The 11,578-nt window shown below is 40.5% G+C and overlaps 1 protein-coding gene across 1 annotated transcript; it reads left to right on the forward strand.

Moving 5' to 3' along the window:
- The first annotated feature begins 4,031 nt into the window (after window positions 1-4,031).
- Window positions 4,032-10,385, forward strand: LOC115369612 (cytochrome P450 2F3-like). Its single transcript, XM_030066239.1, has 9 exons — window positions 4,032-4,202; window positions 4,953-5,134; window positions 6,443-6,585; window positions 6,719-6,879; window positions 8,602-8,778; window positions 9,067-9,208; window positions 9,425-9,612; window positions 9,749-9,890; window positions 10,126-10,385. Exons 1-9 carry the CDS (start codon window positions 4,032-4,034, stop codon window positions 10,305-10,307), a joined length of 1,488 nt encoding a protein of 495 aa, XP_029922099.1. The 3' UTR covers window positions 10,308-10,385.
- The last annotated feature ends 1,193 nt before the right edge of the window (window positions 10,386-11,578 follow it).

The following is an 11,578-nucleotide window of genomic DNA, read 5'->3' on the forward strand; positions in this document are numbered from 1 at the left end:
GCACATATCTCTCCTGGCTGCTGTTGGTTTGGTCCTGATGCTGCGCACGCTGATGTACAGCATCACAGAGGCATTGGAAGACCAGGAGCATGGTTCACATGATATTTTTAGCACTGCAACTCCAGATGAAGTGTTGTAAGCAACACCAGGACCTCCTCATGGCTTTTTATCAAACTCTCCAAGGCCTTCGATACAGTGAGAAGGCGCTTCTTCAGGTAGGCTTCGGGCATGCTGAACCATGGATGTATGGATGGAACCCATGTATGGAAAGCAGCCACAGACATAACAGGTCTCAGGGATATGGATAAGTGCAAATGTAGTCAGTCTGCCTGAGCAGGCATGAAAACTAGGAGGTTCTTTGAACTAGACTATATCAGGTAGGATGAATTCAGCTGTGTGTTGAGGAGGGCGACCGACAGCAGGTGTGTCTGAATTTCTTACCAGTCTGGAGTATTAGATAGATATATAGATAGATAGATAGATAGATAGATATACTTTATTGATCCCAACAAGGGAAATTTTGGTGTTCCAGCAGCGACAGTAGAGACATACAATAAAGTTAACTAAAGAAAAAAAAGAATAAAGGCTAAATATATACAATAAAGACTATAAAGACTAAAAACTAAAAATATACAATAAGGGCTAACCTAAGGAAAAGAGATATGAGATGTGAAAATATACATATGGAATGAATATGACAATATACAGATGGAACTGAAGTATATACATGATTGTATAGATTGTATAGATAAGGAGGGTTAGCATGAAACCATGAAACCAAGAACCAAGTGGCAGAACCCGACGCCCGGTAATGGGATTCAGGAGCTAACCAACTTGATTTGACCTCTTAAGGGATCACCACTTCCCCTCCAGTCTGAAAAACAGTGTGAATGTATATTACACTGAGTGTGTTGGCCTGTTATCAAGTCTGTTTGCAATTTCATTTATGTCCCAAACAGATTTACTGCACACTACCTGACACTTTATATGACGCTCACTGTCTCCAACCATATCTAACTTTCTATTCATGAATTCTACTTTTCTGAGACATTCAGTGCACAAACCTATTGTTTTCAATGCGACACCTGCTGGTCATTATTTGTAACTACGTTTGTCATGCTTGCTGTCAATTCTTTTCCATTTATCTTTCTAATTGTTGAGAAGAGATTTAAATGTCCACAGTGCATCCTGAGGAAAATACACTAAAGTGCTTTCAATGTCAAAATTAATGTGTTATGCCACTCAGCTGCACATGAACAGGGAATAGAATAAAACGCTGCTGCATTACTTTAGAAACCAGCACCTACGCGTTCACGAAAGCATGCTCATTTGATATTAAAAATGTTTTTACTGTCACTCTAGGTCATAAAACAAAACTGCAGCTGATGTGAGCTGAGCTTTGTGGCCTGCCTGGACTAACACTTTTCTCAATTTGCTGCACGCCCACAGATACTGGGAGTCTGCAGTATGTTAAGAATACGGCATCAGTTCCATGGAGGCTCTGATGGAAACATCGACGGGAACCCGTTATTTGGCAGCCCTGTCTTGAGCTTGTGCCTTGCATGTGCCAAAGATACTGTGTACATCTTCAGATATCGATTATTAATTATTAGCAGTTATTATCGGTACAGCCTCTTCTCGCCAGGCCATATACACGATGCACACAGCTCTTTGTAAACCAACTAAGCATGTAGCACTAGGGTCCTCTATTGGCACTGGACTGCAATAACATACAACAGCCACTTGGCCAAAGATGCTCTTTTGGGATGGAAAATAAGTTTATAAGATATTACGCTTTCTGTGAGAAGACGCTGGGTTCCAGCTGATTGAAAAAATGATAAGAAAAGCACATGTGTCAGCAGGGGATTGAAATGACCCAAACACCTCAGTTTGTGGTATTGCAGTCAAAGTGGATGTTTACATTAGGATATTAGGGGTCTAATTAAATTCACTTATCTCTTGTGGGAGGAAGCCCTGTCCAGTATTAAGAGCTATTCTATCAGTTTTACATGTAGATTAATTAAATTTAAAGTCTTACACAGATTGCATTATTCCAAAGCCAAACTTAGGAAGATATGTGAATCAGTCTCTCAAGGATGAACAACTGACAACCAAATCTAAGGTGGATCTCTCCCGGCCCCCACCATACAGAGACAACCTTGTCCCACACATCAACCGTGTGAACCACCGCCTTGCCATCTACAAGCGAGCTCACACACCAATCTTCTGGTGCCCCAAGCCCTATGATCCTGAACCAGGCTGGGAGAAGAATGAACCAGTGTGGTCTGGTGGCCCCATCCTCCCCCCTTCCCTCACTGACTTGGTAGAGAAAACGGAAGAGGAGCTGGAGGAGTGTGAAGAAGAGGAGCAAGAGATCGACTGTGAAGAGCTTCTTAATGATGATGACTAAATATACAGCATCACAATGAAAAAACAAAACAAGAAACATTCCACTGCTGTAGCTTGTTCTGTAATACAAGACTAAACTAGTACAACATTTCATTTATATTTGGACTTATTTGAGTTTGTGTGGATACTGAATATTATAGTTTGGTATACTGTATATATACACATATTTTGCAAGATTTTGAGTAAGAAATTAAATATTATACAAGTTATAATAAATACAACTTGGTAAAATTGTGTCAGCACACCTCTCAATCAAGTCCCCATGCCAGAATTACACAGAAAAATGGGGTCATTTGTCTCTGTATGATGTCTAGTTCAAATGTTATGTCAATTTTCAGTTTTCGTTGAAAGTACTACATGGCTGCAAAGATGGCCAGCAAACACACCCATGGCACAATATTTCACAATGTGAACATAAAAATTTGTTTTCTAGACACCTTGGGGATAACAAAAATGTAAGTTCGAAAAATATAGTCATAGGGTGCTCGGGGACCCACCTGTGTACTCGACTATGGAGCTGGCACACTCATGGTGCACACTGGTGTGCTCACAAAACTGTGCAGCAGCCTAAGTGAACTCCTGTCTTTTATGAATGGAGGCCTTATCTTCATTCAAGCATGGGGACACGTTATATCTGGACTGCACTCTGCAGTTTTGTTTCCGGAATTACAGATTTGAATCCTCACTGTTAAATTTAGATATAGGGAAGAGATCCTGCCCTGGAAGGACTTTGGCTCACATGGAGATGTTCATCTTCCTGGTATCACTGCTGCAGTGGTTCACCTTCTCCTGCCCTGAACACCCTGATAGTACAGACCTCAGTTGCTAAAGTAGCTTTTCTAGGTCTCCCCGCAGTTCCCAAGTCATCACCACCCCCTGCTGAGCAGACCAGGAGCTCCACCCAGAGTATTTATCACAGCCTGTGGTCCAGGGGGTCCTTCACCAGGTCCTCTTGTTTTGATTTAGTGCTGAACAAATATGCATAATGTTGATACTTGGACAGCTGTGTGTGCTTGGGAGATGGGAGATTGGAGTAGCTGTTGCTGAACCTTGAGACTCCAGACAAGAGGCAACAGCAACCGGCCAAGTAAAGCAGAGCCAGCAACCTGGGCGCTCCCGGCTTCGCCAGGGCCTGGGCATGAAACCAAGCTGCTCACCACTGAGTATTCAATAAATCTGAGATCTTTTAACAACAGTCTGCCTTTTGCCTTCTTTCCACTGGTGGCCAAAGCCTGAATGGGGGTGTTACAACTGCAACCCAAATGGATTGGAGATGCATGTCCATTTCCACTTGTGTTCACTGTGGTCACATGTCTTCAACCACCTCTGGAGATGGTGGTTCAATGGACTGTGCTGTGATATGTTAACATATTGCACCATGCTGTGCTGGAAAGAATAACCCTTTTCCGCCAGTTACTCAATAATAATAAGCCTTTCAAGGTTGGTTGAAAAACATTTAAGATCCAACCCTACTGAGTCACGTGGGTCAATTGTGTCCCAATGACATTCCAGCCAACTTCCTCATCTGGAAGTATCAACAGCAAAATGTGAGCAAAAGGCGAGGTCAACTAAAGGGAATCCAGAAGAGGAAAAAGGGAAATTATTTTCTTGCAGGCAGCATTATGGAGCTCAACAGCACACTGATCTTGGCAGGCCTTTCCTTGGTTTTGTTGTGGCTGTTTCATATAACTAAAAAAATTAAATATCGTTTACCTCCAGGACCCACTGGTCTGCCTCTCATAGGAAACTTAGCACAGCTGGACAGAAGAGCTCCATACAAAACACTGCAAAAGGTGAGCACTTGAGATTAATAATTACTCTTATGTACTTTTCTGTGCTAAACTGGTAGAAACATTTCAGCAACCCTGGAGTCAGCATTAGCCTTTCAGTCAGATTTGGTGAAATCTACTTTCACTTTCACTGCATGTCCCAGTCATAGGATTGACATACTGTGAAGCTTTATGTTGCTTTATAAACCAGTTACAGGATTAACAAAACCACTTTCCCCGTGCTTGTTCATTTTATCTGTTAGAGCTGTAGTGACAGCTCAGGATCCTGCTGCTGTCATGCAGCTGCCATGTGTCTGCTGTTGTGCAGTTTGCCTTGTGTCTGAATCACAGTCTGCTATCTGCCTCTGAATCATTTCTTGGCTGTTTTCCCACTTATTGCTCCTTGCTGGATAAAATGTCTCTCTCTCTCTCTCTCTCTCTCTCTCTCTCTCTCTCTCTCTCTCTCTCTCTCTCTGTACTTCTTACACAGACATGATTACTGTCTGTCATCATATGTATGTATTTTTTTTTTATTATTGTTGCTGGAATATTTTTCCTGCCCTCCTCAGGAGACTTTTCATCTTCGGCAAGTCACGAAATAAGAATTTTAATATAATTTTTGCTGTCTCAGTGCAAGTGATGGTAAGTTTAAGAGTTTAGTGTTTGAATTTGTTGCCAGTGCTTTCTGTGTGTTTAGACTTCTGTGTTTTCTGTGCGTCACACTACTCTTGTGTATGAATCCAATGAGTGTGTGTTGCTCTGCTTAACCTGCAGCTCAGTGAAAGCTACGGCCCTGTGCTGACAGTGTACCTGGGCCCTCAGCGGACTGTGGTCCTGGTGGGGTATGACGCTATAAAGGAGGCCCTGGTGGACCAAGGAGATGACTTCACAGGCAGAGGACCTTTTCCTTTTCTGGTTAAAGTGACCAGGGGCTATGGTAAAACAAGAATATTACAGTAATATGTGCAATGTGGGTGTCACATCTTGAATTGTTCTTCATTACAGTATGGTCACAGTGTATATTTACTGTACAGTCAATTGTGTTACCTTGAGAGACTCATACAGCTTAACAGAGTTCTTAACAGAGATGTGCAACTAATGACTCAAATATTCATACAAAGACGATTATATGCCTTATTAGCTATAGGTCTGTATGTGATCCTGTGTGTATGTGTTAATCTGTCTGTGATGCTTGAAATTGAACAGATGTTTGAGATCATTTGGGATGTGTAGAATTTGCTGGAGATACTGATATTTGTGTTTATAGTTTGTTTCTATCCGTATGAAAAATCATCAATTCATCCTTGACAAACCAGTTCAGATATTAGAAGTTATTTACAGAGGCTGCAAACGTGTTACTGGTCTGTGAATAAAGTATAATTAATCTGCAGTTGTTGTATAATGAAAAATGCTAGGAGGTATTTCATTATTGTCCTACTTGTATGAAATCAAATGTATGCTGATGCGTGAGCTCGTTCTTCAATAGCCAATGCCGCCTAAACGCCGTTAACTCGTTAAGTCGTGTCACCGTTGCATGGAGTGAGAACATGCGACGCAATTCAGCACGCCGAAGTGTCAGCTTGTTCCATTATCCAACTTCAGACATCCTCACCTTCAAAGTAAAAGCTGCACGTTTTGAAGTGTGTTGGCTTAAGTGTTAACAGCATTTATGCTGCACTGCCAATCCAAGAACAAGCTCACGTGTCAAAATACATATGCACTAGTACACTAGTATACCAGGGCAATAAAATTAGCAAATACCCCCTAAACTGGCATTTTCATCATGCAAAGTGAACAAGTGAACATTAATTCTTTTCCAGACTGTTACTGTTGTCCAGTCTGAACTTGGAGGACTACGGTGAGAGAAATACATATGGCGTTAATGTTTATATGATTCAAATATTTCCACACTAACAAGGTTTTTATTGAGAGTCAAAAGATGAGAAATTTCACTGGGGATTTCAGGAACTCAATGACTCTAACCCTAACCCTAACCCTAATACCCCAAAAGTAATTGTGCGGTAACACGAGAAAACTTGTATAATGTTGCTTGAAAGCTTGTCTCTTTCTCTGTGAGTATGTGAAGTATTTCATTCACCTGTCATCACACTCAAACAGGCTTTACAATTGTAAAATAAAGATTCAGAAAGTTTTGTCTTTACACTGATACAAATCTCACTAATTGCATACTGATAGCCTATAGTTCTGTGCAGGCTATTTTTTATTTATTTATTTATTTTTTCCTGCAACTTTTTCATCTTCAGCATCAGCAATGGAGAGCGTTGGCGCCAACTGCGACGTTTCACCATGACAACACTAAGAGACTTTGGAATGGGACGCAAGGGGATGGAGGAGTGGATCCAGGGGGAGAGCAGGCACCTAGTAGGCCACATGGAAAGCACTGATGGTATATGTGCGCTCTGTGTCGTGTATTTCATAGATTGTAATTGTTTCAGGACTCTCAGAATACATTTGGTATCCTGCCATCAAACAAAACTACGGGTGCCAGTGATACTTTATTCTGTTTTTCCCTCCTGCAGCCACAGCTTTTGATCCCACCTTCGTCTTGAGCTGCACTGTGTCCAATGTGATCTGCTGTCTGGTATTTGGCCAACGCTTCAACTACGATGACAGTAACTTCCTCCGTCTTTTGAAGATCACTGCTGAGGCCGTGAGGTTTGGTAGCAGTACCTGGGGTCAGGTAAGAGAAGGTTCAAGCTGGGCTAATAACCAAGGAGTTGATTAAAAACACCCTCTGCTGACCATATAGCAATGTTTAGGGGGAGCAGGGTGGGTTAGTGGTTAGAGGTGCTGAAATGTCCTTTGAAAAGAAAATGAATAACTACCAGCTGCAAAGACACTGTTCTGTAACCAGCCTGTAGAGTGCTGAGTAAAGTATCACATTTTTATTATCATTAATATTATTATTATTTTAAGGGGGGAGAGTTGAAGATCAGGTGTTTCCAAGATTTTAAATTTATGTGCTACATCTGGCCATTTCTTCACTTTCTAATAAATTTATAAGGAACCTAAATGCTACTATAAATACTATTATTATGAATGCTCATCCCAGAATGTAAGACAGTCACGGCCAGATTTATTAAGCGGTGCTAATTGTCGTCAATTTATCACTTGTGCCTGTGGGGGTGGCCTATTTAGCATCATATTTACTAACAGCCCTGGTGAAGATGAACCCAGTCTTAATTCTAATAATCTGAGTGTAGGTTTGCACACATGCTCTGCTTTTTGGAAACATAATGGCATTGCAAACAAAAGAACAGCAGAGAAAGCACAATTTGTTGCTGCAGAGCTGGAGGTGTTGGTTAAGGAAAACCAGCAACAAACCAAATTATCCAGTTTATCTCCTTTTCCTTACCTGAGTGCCACCTCTTCTCACCTGGCCAGGTGTATGGCTGTATTATTTCAGCATATCAGAATTTGTGAAATTATGTTGAGAATGCAAAGGAAGTACTCAAAGTTAAAGTGCCGGCCAAGCATCAGGTAGCAGATACAGTGAACATCATGCAGCTGTACGAGTAGGTGGGGTCAACCTTTGTTGCTGGCAATGGAGGAGTGAACAACCTGATGAACTGTGGGGTTTACAGACGCCTTAGGGCCACACTTACTAACATTTTGTAGTTCTGCAAACACTTTTAGTTCTGGTTGTGATTTACTAAGAGGTCGCAACAGCCCTTTTGCGCTTATAATAGGGCAAATAGGTGAGATGACTGATGTTATGTACTTTGGCCTTAGCATATATGCATGCACTGTATAGCATTCTTGAGAGTGGATGGTCACCTTAAAGATGAGATTTATCAAACCTGACGGTAGTTAAGTCTTAGTCATTGTGGATGCCATTTAACGCCTGTAATTGTGAAAACTATGGGCTTAAAGCATGAATCGTGCAAACACGTGGATTTGATCATAAACTGTGCGTTCAAACTATTCGAGAACTTTTGTGGCATGCATCAATATTGCTCTTGAGGTAAGATCAAAATTTAAGAGTGGCCTAGACCACACATAAGCCAGTATGCACAGAGGGCCGACTTGCGTTTTGTACTGTGAAATATTAAAAATGATGATAAAAAGGAATTTACTTTATGAAAACATATTAGACAACCAAAACATATCAAAACAAAATAATTTATTCATTTAATAATTTTAAATATTTACATTTATGAAAGATGAATAGATAGAGTGTAAATGACAACAAATTAGGTCAATTATGCCACCCATAAACTCACACCTGTCCAATCATTAATTATGATTAATTATGATCTTTTTAAATAGTGTATATATTAGAAGGTCTTCCAAATTACACCCCAAAAAAGGAATGAAGCCATCCAAATGTATGTACCGGTATGTTAAACTGTAAAATGCAGGAGACTGTTTACCACGTGGTTCCCTCTGATTACTTCCCCAGATGTACAACGTCTTTCCCTGGGTCATGGACCGCCTGCCAGGTCAACACCAGGCCATGTTTGGCAAGATTGATAGGATAAGAGAATTTATCATGATGAAGATCCAGGAGCACAAGGAGACGATGGACCCAAGTTCCCCAAGAGACTACATTGACTGTTTCCTCACCCGACTTAATCAGGTTTGATAGCACATGAAGATCATTTGTTCTTCTGAAGAGCAGACGTAATGTGGCTGAGCAGTTTGACAGAGTGTAGCTGAAGTCTTTCATTAAAACAATAAACAGATCTAAAGATTACTCCATCCAAAAAAATGAATACTTTATAGCCTGTAGTCTTAAAATAGTTATTAACCTAATACCATATTTAAAAAAAAAAAAAAAAAAAGTTCTACCATAAAAATTCAACTGTACGGGGATATCTCATTTTTGTAACTAAACTGTTAAATTGTTCAAATTTTGTCATTTTAGGAAGAGGACAATCTCACAACAGAGTTTCACTATGACAACTTGGTGTCTACAGTGTTGAATCTGTTCCTGGCAGGAACAGAAACCACCAGCACAACTCTCAGATATGCACTCAGCGTACTCATCAAATACCTCAACATACAGGGTACGTCTCCTCATAGAAGCCGTCATCAGGGAAGAGCTATGCTCGCCTGTGCTAACAACACCATGGGCAAAAACCGAGTCAAGTAGTCTGACTTCTTTTGATAGCTAATGCTAATTAATTAATTTTACTATTGCAATCATTTTAATACACTGTGGACAAGAGTGTCAGCAATACCTAAAATGCAAAATGTTTAATTCCTTTTCCTTCCATCTAAAGAGAAAATGCAGCAGGAGATTTGCACGGTCATTGGAAAAGAGCGTTGCCCTAGTATGGAGGACAGGAAGTCGCTCCCCTTCACAGATGCCGTCATCCATGAGGTGCAGCGTTTCCTGGATGTTGTGCCCTTCAGCTTCCCTCACTATGCATTAAAAGACATTTCTTTTAGGGGCTATACAATTCCCAAGGTATTCTGGTTTCATCAGTATCAGAGTTTTGATCTTATAGTCAAACAGGGCACAATGAGCCCAGAGAATCTTATATACTGGTATTATATATCGCTTTGATGTCATGACATATTTGATGTAATATCTGTCTCATCAGGACACAATAATCATTCCACTGCTGCATTCTCTGATGAGAGAGGAAAAGCAGTGGGCAACTCCTTGGTCCTTCAATCCCCAGCACTTCCTTGATCAGAATGGCAACTTTAAGAAAAACCCTGCATTCTTCCCATTCTCTGCAGGTAAAATATTTTTTAAGGACACAGCCATCCCCTGAGCTGGTAACACTGGTAAAGTTTAGCTGAACATTCAGCTGCCTTGTAAAACAGATCTCAGTCCTGCTGGGTCATATTGTGTTTTTAGCTGTGTTGTGTGCAAGATGGCTAATCCTTACCCATAACTGTAACACCTGTCATTAATCTCAAGCACATATTTTGATCTGCAGTGTTTTGTTTGAGATTGTGTGTCTCTGCTCAGGGAAGAGATCCTGTGCTGGAGAGTCTCTGGCTCGCATGGAATTATTCCTTTTCCTGGTGTCGCTGCTGCAGCGCTTCACCTTCTCCTGCCCTGGAGGCCCTGACAGTGTAGACCTCAGTCCTGAGCACAGCGGCTTCGCCAATGTTCCCCGCACATACAAGATAATCGCCACTCCCTGCTGAGCAGACCAGGAGCTCTATCCAGAGTATTTATCATGGCTATACAATGTAGATTTGTTTTCTTTTTCTGGGAAGACTTGGTACTACTGGGCCATAAGATATGGGCTTGGCCAAAGAAAAGGTTTCTGTTAGTCAGCAACCTCCAAAAAGTGGATCAATTTTTTGTTGAACTCTCTATGACAGAGACATGAATTCTGAAAAAAAAAACACGTAACTTCAGTCCACAAAAAACTAAAGCACTAAAAGACACAAAAATAACTTCAATGGATGCAAAACTTCTGTTTTGTGTGTGTCTCCAAATGTGCTAAATAAATGCACCATATATGACTTTTCCTAATTACTATTTTTTGAATACATTTTTCCTTCCAAGACTTTCAGTTTCTGAACATTTCACACTGCGGGAGCCAAAGCTGACTATCCTTTGGGGCCTGAACCTACAACTGAGACCATGATTGTCTTAGACTCCAACAAGGAGACGGGCTCAGTGTAGTAACGTATTACAAGGAGTGTAATCTGATGAGGGGTCAAGGCCCGGTGATCAGTCAATCTGTCAGGATGTTGGATGCACTGGTACATGTTCCAGTGTATCAGTGTCTTTGTGTCGCAGCAACAGAGCAAATGTTCATGTATGACTTCAAAGACGAGTGTCAAAGACTGAGGCTGCAACATGCTAAGAGACCCATCCAATTACACGGTGAGTGCATCAGCCTTCATTGCTGCTTTAATTAAACCTTAGTAAGATTTTTTTTTTTCATGTTTTGATATTTAGTTGCCAGGAAGCTATATGTTGATGTATAGATACAGATATAGATTGCAGTACTAGCAAATTAGGATTTAATTCAAAAGAAAAAAAAAATAGAAAATGTTTAACATAAATATACTCTATGAATTCCTTGGATGTATTATTATTATTTTTTTTATAAAACTATATCTATAAATAAATTTCATCTACAAGCAACAAAATGTGTCTTGTTGGATAGTGCCTTGTGAAACATTTTAGGTGCATGTACGATACAGTCTCCACTTACATGAACAAGGAAGCTTTGTTTTTATTAGTGGTCACACCAGGAAACAATAAAGCCATGTGCTTTTTATCCAAGTGATGATGGCACACCAGTGATTTACACAAGACATACATTAAACTGTAAGTTGTAATATAAGTTGTATACAGTATCTGTTGTATTCAGTGCACTGTCTCTTCAACATTAATACCATAGATTGCATTGTTTGAAATATTTTGATACAGCCTGACATGTGCCATGGCAAATGTAAGT

This window comes from Myripristis murdjan, chromosome 13 (genome assembly GCF_902150065.1).
Source record: "Myripristis murdjan chromosome 13, fMyrMur1.1, whole genome shotgun sequence".
NCBI classification, from domain to species: Eukaryota; Metazoa; Chordata; class Actinopteri; order Holocentriformes; family Holocentridae; genus Myripristis; species Myripristis murdjan.